This window comes from Pleuronectes platessa, chromosome 9, assembly GCF_947347685.1.
Source record: "Pleuronectes platessa chromosome 9, fPlePla1.1, whole genome shotgun sequence".
NCBI lineage: Eukaryota > Metazoa > Chordata > Actinopteri > Pleuronectiformes > Pleuronectidae > Pleuronectes > Pleuronectes platessa.
The window spans coordinates 15,254,048-15,266,640 of NC_070634.1; the positions used below are offsets into that span (position 1 = coordinate 15,254,048).

The following is a 12,593-nucleotide window of genomic DNA, read 5'->3' on the forward strand; positions in this document are numbered from 1 at the left end:
AAACACACGACAAGCAAGGAGGGGGAAAAAAAAAATCCTCCACCAAATAACGTATAACTCATCCCCTTTAAAGACAGCAAATCTTTTATTATGTATTTTATTTTATTTTTTACATTTGCCCCCTTAATAAATCCTTGTGCAGGAAATTGCTGCTCATCCCATTAGAGAGCTTCAGGGAAACCCAGCAGCTTGAACAAATTGCGGAGCCACGTCAGCGCTGCATGATAACAGCAGATAAAGGATCAAGCCTCAATTTGGGGTCCATCCCCTGGGGCACAGACTAAAAACCAGGCTTAAACAGACTTAAAGTGAAATGACATCTTTAATTTAGTCTTGTGACGTGACAATAATCCAAAAAAGGAGGTTTCGAATGTGGCATGTGATGAGCTTGAAAAGTGTATTAATCTTACATTTCATTGCATGTCTATTAGATGTGAAATTAGTGATATATGTCTTCTAATAAATATAATAATTTAACTTTATATGTAAAATAATAAAACTCCAGTCGAACAATAAGAAAGCATGAAACATTCTGTACCCGCAAAAGTCCCAAGAGCTCCCTAGAGATGAGGGAAGTGGAAAGCAGATAACACGAGGTCGTTCCTAATCTCAAAATCCAAATACAGACGGAACAGAAATGAGTAACAAATAACGAATTTCCTTTAGATTAAGTCTGACAAAACAAATTCAGTTTAAATTCGCTGAATTAAAATTGAAAGAAATGAATCAAAGTAATCCCCTCTATTGTCCTAACCAGTGGAGTGTGGAGCACAAAGTGGCAACAACAGGTTTGGTTTCTTAGATGAGTTAATATTAAACATCTGTCATTCACAGAAGTCAAATAGCTACTGTATTGAGCAAAGGACTAAAGAGTATTTGCTGAAAATGAGCAGCCACACTTCTCCCAATCATCTAGCAAAAACATTATCTTTTTTTTAAGACCAACTTTACTTGTTATCGACCAGAAATGACATCAAATATGTGTCGTACTAAGCCCTGAGGCCGTGAGCCTAATGCTGGGGATACAAGCAGATTGTAGTGATCTGGGGATTAAACCCAGGATGAGCATTTGTCTTCTTTCGTCATTTCATCTATTTTCTGACATCTCTCCCTGACATTACCTGCAATTACCACTTTCTACTCCACATTTTAGACCTGACATTCAAACAAGGGACATATCATCATGAGATTTAAAATCAATATAAAAATGTTTCAAAAAACATTACAAGACTCGACTGTATAATCATGATGCTTTACAATATTTCCTAAGGGTGATACTGGTGCTTTGGGTTTTTCTTACTGTCAAGAAATCCCAAGAAAAGACAATAAATCCACACTGTAAGGACGCGTCTTCACTCACAATCCGGAAAAGAAGGATTATATCCTGGATACGAAAATCGAGTGCATTCAGAGTCTGCGCAGTAGCAGTCGCTCAACGCTCAACCAATTGGGAGTCAGTCTCAGCTGTCAATCATTTCATATTTTTATAGCATCAAATGACTAAATAAAATAAAATTAACATTTTGACATAAATCGTTGTGATAAGATAGAGCTAAAATGACAAAAAACATAATTTATGTGTGACTTTTGAGTTTGGCTCATATCACATCTGCTACCAGGGAGGGGGCGGGATCTATGATATGTACTGCAGCCAACCACCAGGTGGTGATCAAGCCGCTTTGGCTTCACTTTTAGAGATCTTTCATTTTGTCCATCTTTATATATAGTCCATGGCTTCAAAGGTATTAAGCCAAAAAAGTGAACATTAGAATTAATCGTGTGTGCACGTTTTCATGGCAATCCATCCAGTGGTTGAGATCTTTAAGACGATTGGGATTTATCCTCTGAGGAGGAGGATTATCTGTCTCATGAAAATCCATCCAACAGCCTCAGTACTAAAATGACCACGTCAGGATATGATTCAACCATTTTTGCTTTGCTCAGACCCACTGAAACAAAGTTATTATGTTCAAGCCTCCAACTACAAAATCTTTTCTGGCATTACATCAGACCAGAATCATTGTCTTGTCATATCCAAAGGAATCCCGTTAGACTGTTGGGTGCAAAGGAACATTTACGCTGGATCTTTTTGTGTGATGCACAATGAGCAGGTTAGTTGTTTCCACCATTGTGAGTTAAAGACCAGGATCAGCATCCCGAGCCAGACTGGATCCCATCCCGACGCTCTGACCCAGGGCCCGGGCTGTGTGTCCCCATCACCCGCTCAAGTTTCTCCCTCAGTTTGTGGAAGGCAGGTCTTCTGCGCGGCTCCTGCTCCCAGCAAATGGTCATTAGGGAGTAAACGCCAGGAGGACAATCTTCGGGAGCCTCCATCCGATAACCTCCCTCCACTCTTTCCTTTACCTCCTTCAAAGACTGCATGATCAGGGAGCAACAAGGAAGGAGGAAGGAAGTGGGGGTAGAGAGGGAGGAGTGGAAGGTGTGGTGACATCAGTAAATAATACGAAACAAGCTCAATAAACATTTGTGTGGCTGCACAGCAATTACAAAAAAAGCCTTGCAATTCTTTTTGCAAACAGAAAGTTAGGTTTCTTCTGGCACTGTGCGGGAGAGTATTTTGAAATCACAGATACTAAACACACACACACACACACACATACACACAAACTTCCTCTTTGTCATTTTGACGCTGGTCCCTCAGTTTGTCTTCTCTGCCAGATAACAGCAGATAACAAATTACCAGGTGCTGAGTTTAATTGAGGGTACAATAAACTTGACTCAAATGAATTAACCTGTTGAGCAGACAGTGATTAGGAGATAATCATCTACATTTAAAAGGACACCACCACCTTATGTATTGTGCAAAAGAGACATCAAGGCCTCAGTGTGCCAACTGTCCCTTCCTTTAATGCTGCCTGATCCTGCCGTCCTCGCTGAACCATTGGCCAAGACACAAATCACCTGTAGTCAGGGAGCAGGGATTAAAAGACAGAGCAGAGCAAACAGGGCCCTGTTTAAGTAGCACACTTCCTTTTCAGTCTCTCCATTAAAGTTTCAACATGATCCCTGTTGGGTCAACCTGTTGTCTCTTACACCAAGAGTCCTCTGACCTCTGTGACACCGGTAAAGATTAAGCTCTTCTTCCTACCAACACAAAGATTTTATAAAAGTAGATTAGACTACCTAAGAAAAAAGCGATTATTCCACCATGTTGCCCTTTCACAATGTACTGTAACAGTAGAGGCTCCCCTGTGAAGTCTCTCTGATAAACCTCTCTCCTTGGTGACGCGGGACAATGATGTCAATGACCTGAGGCGATTTCCTGCTCAGACATGCTAAGTCAATCCCGTGATGACGTCCTAGTGACCAATCTGACCACTCGGCTTGGCTTCTTTTCAACTGACACACCTTCTGTGTGATAAGACATGAATCCTGACATGACATGGTACAGGAGTTAGGTAACAAGCCTGCTACTCCTTCCTGCTGCTGTGGGCTCAGAGGGGAGTCAGTTCATATTCCCGTCATCATCTCTGTTCTATTAGAGCCGAGTTGTCAAAACCCAGAGGGATTAGGAGATGACTTTACGCCGCCGGCACACACAAAACAAATCAGATTATTTGGTGCCTTCCCAGTAAACTGAGGTTGTAAACATTGTAACGGCTGATTTTAGATCATTTTCAGATTAGAATGATCATATAAATACAGCAGGACATGCTTATAACAAGTTTTAACTTTTTTAAATGTTATCATCCCTCCAGTTTGTCATTAGTGTTTATTTAATGTCAGATATTGAGTATTGAGTGATTCTGTAATTCATTGCCAGGGATAACAGGTAAATCCCTGCATATCTATACACTGCAAACAAAACGGTGTCTGGCATCTTGTTACTTACTGGGGAAAAGTTGAGTAGCTTTGGCAAAATCAAACTTGTTGCTGTTGAAATGTGGGATAAATAATAATCTCAAGAAATCCAAAATATCCAAAAGCACCACTTCATTACCTGATTATTATTACTGTGACATTTCGTACAAAATGTACATATGGTTTGCAAGTTTTAATAAGGAAACAAAATCTACTCTTAATTCAAATTTCTTGAAAAACAAAACATCCTGAAAGACGGACATACTGATCACTGTGAATAATAATATAAAATAATATAATAGGGGTTGGATGATAACTGTCCTATGTCACCGAGGATCAGCAAGCAATGGTCCATATGTTCTGGTCATGTGACTCAATGTTGGAAGTGTATTCATCTATATGCAACAAAACAATATACCCCGATCCATGCATGGTGAAATTTGCTGTTTCTCTATCCCGACAAACATAGCATCACGTCATACCAGTCAAATACTGTGACATGTAGTTCAGTGACAGTATTATAATTATTCCTGATTAGATAAAAGCCTGATGCTGTGGATCAAACCAGTTATGCTGTGTCTCCTCCACTCTGATCATCACTTAAATGACATAGAAGAAGCTGGTTTCCCTGTTTTGATCATGTGGTGAGGCTGTTCATCTGACCTGATTTTGTTTTTCTCTTTTTCTCGAGTGCAAACATTCTGCACACACCCTTCGTACACCCTGCACTGTGCAGCTGCTGTTGTCCCCCCCCCCCCCCCCCCCACTGCTTCTGTCCTTCAGTATCCCTGCGTGACTTTACAGCTGCTACTGAAACAGTCCATCACCAAACAACTGTACAGTACGACAAACTGCTTCTGCCACTCAAATATTATACGTTATATACAAAGGGAGTCTGTGCTTCTACAGCTGTCTAACTTTCCTGTACTTGTCTCTGCTTGTACTTTTGGAGGGGTTGTTTTGAGTCTGTTGTTATTGTTGATATCGTAATTTGTTTTTGCTGAATCAAGGAAATCTGAGTGTATAAAGTGTTCGGGATTTATCATGAGTAGATCCTTGTAGATGTCATATAGGGGTGACCTCTCAATATCAACTTTTGTCATTCATAAGCACAGACACCTGAGATGGGGGAGTGCAGTTTCTCAGACACATATTTGATGATGTAAACACACACACACACACACACACACACACACACACACACACACACACACACACACACACACACACACACACACACACACACCAACAGTGACATTTATTAGTGCTACATACCATCTTCGGGTACGGCAGGCGACCGTATGAGAAGATCTCCCACAGAAGAACACCGTAACTCCAGACATCTGACTTTGTGGAGAATTTCTGCACGATGAGATAAACAGTTTGTACTTTCTGTATGTAGACACTTTATAAAAGGAACTACTTAGTAAAGGGATTATGAGGGGGGGGGGGGGGGGGGGTTAACCTAGCAAGTATTCAAAGTCTGAAATCCTGATAAAAGACAAGATACACTGAAGAAAGATTTGCAAAGGGTCCTCACACCAACCTGGTCTTACTTCATGGATTAACATGGATTATCGGGATTTAATGAATGATTTTTTAATAGGGTTATATATATATTTTAAAAAGTGATTCATGGCCACCCTTCTTTTATGCTTCATTTTAATCTAAATTCTCTATAAACACACACAACAGGATGTAATGATATAGGTTCATAAACAGATACGGAATGTTAACGTTATAAGTAGTAGTAGTAGTAGCAAAATTAATGATAATAATAATAATAATAATAATAATAATAATAATAATAATAATAATAATAATAATAATAATAATAATAATAATAATTAATAACTAATAACGGGGAAAAGGAAAGCTCTTCACACCTCTTTCTTCAGAGCTTCGGGGGCGGTCCATTTGACCGGCAGCTTGATGTTGTCTGACACCTTGGAGTCCAGCTTGGTCAGACCGAAGTCGCTGACCTTGGCCACGCTGTCGTCAGAGACCAGGACGTTGCGAGCTGCCAAGTCTCTGTGAACCAGCTTCTTAGACTCCAGGTACTCCATCCCTTCACACACGTCACTGCAGCAGCAAAACACGCAAAGCCACACAAACAGGTCTCAGGTGACCTTCATGAAGCACACTGTTCAAACACTGTACGCTGCCCATCTGTCCACACTGTGTACACTCTGCACACAGTGTGCTATTTGCTATGGAGAACACCCACAGAATCAAAATGATCATTTTAAAATTCTCGCTCGAACTCACAGTGCAAAGTGGAGCAGCTGAGCGTAGGTGACAACCGAGCGTCCCCTTGTCCTGAGAAAATTAACGAGGTTTCCCTGCAACACAAAATCAAACGATACAACACATCAGTAATGTTCCGTAAGAGGAGTTCTCTACACACTGCAAGCTGGGGGCAACTATTGGATGCTCCAGTATATCTGAATATTAACTGCTTTCTATCTAACATATCACATAACTCCACTTTGATTTCTATTTCAGTTACTCTACATTGTTATCTGTTCTTATTGTGAGAATGCTGATATGGAGAAACCACTGACAGACATGTTAACTGTACCTTGCTCATGAGCTCTGTGACGATATGGAGGCCTTTGTGAGGAATGACGCCCAACAGACGCACCAGGTTCTTATGCTGGAGCTTCCTGGGAAACACAAATTCACAAAGTAAGTACAGTAATGGAAACACAGAGTTGATTGTGGTGATTCATTCTTCACACGGTTTTGGCAGGAGCTGAATATTTTAGAGTGCTGAAATGTTCTCACGTCATAACTGCTGTCTCCTGCAGGAAGGCCTGGGCTGTGACGTCACATTTTATGGTCTTTACTGCCACCTTCTGGCCCATGTACTCTCCTTCATGTACAGCTGCGGTGACAGTGACACATTATTTACCCCTCATAGATCTTCTGTATGACAGCACTTTACTTCTCTTGAGAAACATGCTCTAAATCTACTTCCGCTGCAAACCCTGTGAGGCCACAGAGATTATAAAACCACTAAGAGGGAACAAAATAAAATAAAAATCTCACCACCAAACTCCCCCTCTCCGATATTCTCCCCCAGTGTGAGCTTTGCGATGTCCAGCAGCCATCCACCTGAGGAGGAGAGACACATGAATCTAAACCTGCCTCTCTCTTTTACTTTCTCTTTTTGGTCATCGCTGTGAATATTTGATATTCTAAAAAGGACTGCTGATGATTAATTCAAATCATTTCAGGGGTAAACCCACTTTTTTCAGTCCTTCTGACGAAAGGCACTCTTGCTCCAATACCATTTTCTTTGGACACAGTTTTAAATATGAGACTTACTTTTGGACAGCTCCAACTCAGCCGACTTGGCTCCTTGTTTTGGTCTGGGCTTGAGAAGAGTCGTAGCAATGGAGCCTTTGTATTTCGAGTAGAACTGCAGAGACGGAAACACAACAGCAGATATTCATCACACACATCTGTGGGCATGTGACACATCAGGGCTGGGCCGCAGCTTTCACCGGGGCCACAAACTTATGAAAGGAGACTACTTCAAGAAGTCGCTGCACAATGTGTTTTGAAAGCATATTTGTTAGTTTGTATAATCGTTAGTATCTGTTCAAATATGATTATTGTCTATATTCATTATAGACATTCAGTTATTTATACGATTTTTTTTTATTTAGAACGTCTGTGATTTCCTCTCCATGTTCATACTTGTCATTAAAATGTTACCACAATAACACATTTATTGCTTTCTCTCGCTTAAAATAATAATCACAAGCTCATTGAATCATTGGCACAGAGAGTTTGAGCTGTGCGTCAGTACACTCAGTACTCAGGAAGCCATATGATCACTGTGGTCAGGACTGCGGCCTGATGAGGAAACAATGCTCAACATTAACCTAGAAAGTAAGACACACTGCACCACAGGAAATGTGTCGAGATACTGGTCGGTGTCTAAAGGTAGAAGTATAGTATATAAATTGGAGTTCATGCAGAGCGACACATTAAAGTCTGGTTTGGTACAGTCAGCCGTCTGCAGGCACAGGGTCACAGAAGTTACAGGAGGACATGATTCAGCCTGAATATTGACGCAGACCGTCGTTGCAACGTCTTCACAGGAACTTGTCGGCCACTCTGACTCAGACCTGACGCCATCTGTGGCCCGCTGATAAGGTGCTGCAGCTAACTGTGGGAAGTGGGTCTCTGAACCTCACTGCAGCTGAGCTTACAGTGCAACCCCCATGAGGTTTCCGGTATGTGTTTTAGGCTGACACATGAAGTGAAAGTTGACACTGGTGGGGTTTAGGCCCACTATGGCTTACAATGATCAGACATCTGTGTGTGATCCAGATTATGGCCTTTGTGTTAACATGAGAGTGAGCATGAGACACGTTTCCCTACAGATGCTTTCAGTCTGTTGTGCCAGCACTTCAGTCTCAATTTAAATATTCCACGGCTTTGGGAGTCCTCAGACTTTTGTGTTTTAATGAATGGATTAAATTGAATCAACAGGAAATTTGGCTCACAGATACGTTTCCTCCAGTGCTATCATGGGGGTCGATTTTATATTAAAAAATCTGATTAAAAATATTAAATTTTATGAAAAAAAATTTAAATCTTTCTGTTAATCATCTGATGGCCCATCACATGGCCCATCACAGCCCCGGGTTAGAACCTGCATGCCTAGGGGATTCAACTAAATGTATTAATCGATAATTGATGCTGCTGTCCCAATTGTGAAGAGGTCAAAACTCCTGGAGCCACAGGCCACAAGGCAAACAGCTCTGCCCTCACACAAAATTATTTTTTACTGCAAACTTATTTGCTTCTCTGTATACACCTCAGAAGTAGATGGATTTGTGCCTGGAAGCCCTTCACTGAAGTCCGTTACATGAGAGTGACTTTTTGAATAATGCACATCGAGTCCTCAGGCAATACAATTTACAATTCTCCTCACAGATGTCGTGAACACTGCAGCTGGACTTGTTCAAGTCTTTTTTCCCACTTCATCTTCTCTCACCTCGATCATGTCGATAAGGTTGTAGAAAAACTGCGTGTTGTCGATAGTCAGCTGTTTGTCCTGATAAATCACTCGGTAGTGGACGACCGCTCCAGAGACGCTGACGCACAGGACGTAGTCACCGGGATGGCGGATCGACTCTCGCACCAGGAACAGGCCGTCCTCAGCCGGCTGCAGCTTACTCACCGCCTCTGGACCAGAGATCTTCCCATGGAACCAGCTGATGAAAGACAGCACAGGGTGAATCATGCTGATACTGTTTCTGTTTGGGTTCAAACAGGAGGTGATTGCATTGGACCAGTAGTTGATTTTTGTAGGGGAGGACATCGCCTTTAAATGAAAAATACAAAACATCCCTCCCACTCAACTCATCCCCTCTCAGTCATAGTGCGGCATGTTCGGATAGAGAGTTAATTTGTGTGTGCAGGTAAACTTCTTATAGTCTGTAGGTGCTCCTAAAGTAATCACAGGATCGCCATTGTATTTGTAAAAGTTGAAACCGAATGGCAACAAAAATCCGCCCTCTCCCACACAAACACACTGAGGATCCGTCAGATTGACCATCAGCATCACCAGGAGTGATACAATTATATTGGTACAACAGTGCCTTAAAACATCCATAAAGACGTTGCAGTCTTTGGTAGATACCACATTCCCTGTTACTCTCCCAAGTAAAATTCACACCAAGTTTGGTTAATGTGGGGTGAGGATTTTTTGACTGATCACTTACTGCACAGGACTAACCAACATTTGGCAGCTAACTCATTAAAATGGGATGTTAGAGTGATTAATACTCCTAATACTCAGGGTTTGTTTGCACCTCCAAAGGCAACCCACACAGAGTGGTCACAAGATTGGTTTTCCTGTGAGAAGCTTGAAGAGAAACACTTGCAATATTCACAAGATGAAGCTTACGGCATGAGGCTGAGGCTGGGGTTGACACGTAGAGCCTCCCTCTCACGGACACTGGTGGAGTTGATGAGCCCCTCGTTTCCTGTGGTGTTGTGTCTGGCCTTGTAAAAACCCTTCCTCTGAAAAACAGCAATCGGTGTTAGGTCAAACGGTGACTCACAAAGAGGAAGTACATGTACATAAGAATGAACTGTGCTTTGGATTCAGCCCGACAGTACCGTGCTAATGTCCACAATAGTGAAGATGTCTCCTTTGTGATAGGCCAGTTCTCCAGGTTTGGCTTTTCTGTGGTCTCCTTTGGCCACACACTGAGTCCCAGCAGTCCAGCTCATCTGCAGAGACAATTAGGAAACAGCCCAATCTTTATAATATATCTGAAATAAAGGCAGTCAGAATTTACAGGCTTGTTATGGTTATTAAACAGCTAATTTTGAATAATCTGTAATTGTCATGGTATATATAGAGGAAGTAAGAGCAGAAACTCTAAGTCTAAGTTCACTGACTTCATTGTTAATTTCAGGAGCATCAACCTGCTTAATTTAAATCATCATTTCTATACAATCCATGATTTAAACCCACTGGTTCTCAAAAAATGTTGATGTTGTCAAAAAAGATGACCCAGTGGTCAGCACATAACTTCCTGTATCTGCCGTTCAAAATCCAAATTCTCTGGTAGAGTCATGTAACCACCATTTCATGACATACGTGGGCAGAACTGCTCTGCCACTAAAGAACAGGGAAACCACAGATTTCCATGACAAGGGAAGTAACTCATGAAAAAGGATCCTGCCGGACTTTTGGTGAAATTAATATCAACCTGATTGCAACAAAAACTTCCACCTGGTCACCCCCACTGCTTCAAACCCCATTGGGATTGATCAGTCGTAGAAAGTTAAAGTGTTCATCTAAATGTTTAGTTTTGAATTTAGACATTGGAGCTTTACCAACTATTGTACTGTTACTACTGTAGAACCTATTAGATATTTATGGACCCCCATTATAATGTAGGACTACACTGGGAAAATAATTGACAATGTACCCTAGAGCTAGAGGGTCGACATTAATCTACTAGTTTTTATTCAATCAGGTTAGTCCCATGGAGATCAAAAACCTCATATACAAAGAAGACCTGGCCAACTCAGTCACAGTTTCAATAGCAGAAGGAATTCAACAAACACAATAACATTATCATATAAAACAATTGTACACAGACGACCTGTACTCAAGAGATTCCAGAAAACTTCAATACCAGAAACACTGGCTTCCATCTCTACGCCTACACGCTGATCTCGTTGTATTAAAATGACTTAAATCTAATTCGAATTATTAAAAAATTTCAAATTAAATGAAACTCAAATATGTAGCTATTGTTTTAGATCTCTAAAATTAATTTCAACAGGTAAACTTTGACACCACATCAAATCAGGGTTTTGAACGTGCTCCTACACACTGTCCCATGTTCCGTGTACATACCTTTGCCATGAACAGGACAAGGGCTGGATGATTCTGCTTGGATCACCTGTAAAGGGAAAAAAAGGGGGGGGGGGGGGGGGGGTCTATGAACACATCTGAATAGCATTTAGCTGCTGTGCACGGTGTGTGTTACTGTCTAATGTCTGGATTTGTGCATGTCGAGGAAAACAAAACAACGAGAATGATACAGGTCGATACAATAAAACAATCGAGATGTTGTGTACAGATGTTGACATGTGTACAGATGTTGACATGTGTCTGACTGCTCGTGTCGCAGGGATTTAAAGTAACAAGCAGCTGGACGCCTCCCTGACAGCTTGTTCAGTGTGGATGCTGGTGGACATGAATGTTTCAGTACCTGCAGCTCTGTCTCTGTCTCCGTCTCTCTGGACAGACGCTGACAGCCTCCTGTCCTCTCCTCTGTAAACTGCACGAAAACAAGCGCACGAGTTCAGGTCCTCTCCGTTTCATTCAGCGGTGACGTCCCCTCTCCTCTTCTTCATCTGCCCGTATCGACAGGAGCACATCCAATAATAGTCCCGATCCAGATGTGCCTGCAGCTCCAGCTGCTGCTGCTGCTGCTCGCGCGCCGGACTCCGTCTGTCAGGGCCACTTCCTGGATATTTAGGAATATGTCGTTTATATTTAATGAGGCGACGTAAGAAGTGACGCTGGTGGAGTGAGGGACTTCTCGTTTGTTGTCGGTCTCTTGACAATGTGTCTAAAACGGAACAATGACACACACACACGCGCGCAAACACGTGTCTCTTATGAGGACCACCACTGGCATAATGTATTCCCTTGCCCCTTACCCTAACCATCACGATTAAGTCTAACCCTATAACCTAAACCTTGTTCTAACCCGAAAACCAAGTCTTAACCTTCATAACGCCGGCATAATGATGTTTATAGACAAAATTGGTCCTAACTATAGAAAGACAATCATGCGTGCACGCGCACGCACACACACACAGTCGTGCCCCCTTGACTTCAGACATTGCATTGCTTTCCTTTAGACTTACTTTAACCTTAAACCTTCTTACTACTTTGCCTGATATTAACTTTATCCTTCATTTTAATTTAACACTTACCTTAACCTTATCCTAACATCAACCTAATCCAAACCTTAAACTTTACCATATATTTTATTGTATTCTTTAACTTTAACCTTTATCATAACCTTCAACCAATTCCTAACCTTTTACATGGTTTTTAACCAATCTATATCATTAACCGAACCCTAATTTTAACCTAACCTCTACTATAATCCTAACCTGGTTTTAAACCTTAACCTACAATCTGCCTGTGTAAAAAGATTAAGGTGCACAACAGGAGTAATGAGAAAACACACACAAACAAAAACACAGGAAAC

At 41.5% G+C, this 12,593-nt stretch overlaps 1 protein-coding gene across 2 annotated transcripts; it reads right to left on the reverse strand.

The window, feature by feature from the left end:
* Window positions 1-303: 303 nt before the first annotated feature.
* On the reverse strand, window positions 304-11,890 carry matk (megakaryocyte-associated tyrosine kinase). 2 transcript variants are annotated; one of them, XM_053430096.1, is made up of 13 exons: window positions 11,588-11,890; window positions 11,222-11,267; window positions 9,967-10,080; window positions 9,752-9,867; window positions 8,837-9,056; window positions 7,153-7,246; window positions 6,874-6,939; window positions 6,610-6,709; window positions 6,404-6,488; window positions 6,091-6,164; window positions 5,709-5,904; window positions 5,098-5,184; window positions 304-2,376 (listed from the first exon to the last, which is right to left on the reverse strand). In XM_053430096.1, exons 2-13 carry the CDS (start codon window positions 11,228-11,230, stop codon window positions 2,149-2,151), a joined length of 1,389 nt encoding a protein of 462 aa, XP_053286071.1. In that variant the 5' UTR covers window positions 11,231-11,267; window positions 11,588-11,890; the 3' UTR covers window positions 304-2,148. The 2 variants fall into 2 exon arrangements, with proteins under 2 accessions (XP_053286071.1, XP_053286070.1); XM_053430095.1 differs by having other exon boundaries at window positions 11,580-11,886.
* Window positions 11,891-12,593: the final 703 nt, after the last annotated feature.

Coding starts and splice junctions, on each gene's coding strand:
- matk (XM_053430096.1), bottom strand. Junction 9,057..9,751: donor CCCAGCCTCAGCCTCATGCC/GTAAGCTTCATC, acceptor GTCTTTCATCAG/CTGGTTCCATGGGAAGATCT. Junction 2,377..5,097: donor GCCTGCCGTACCCGAAGATG/GTATGTAGCACT, acceptor CTGATCATGCAG/TCTTTGAAGGAGGTAAAGGA.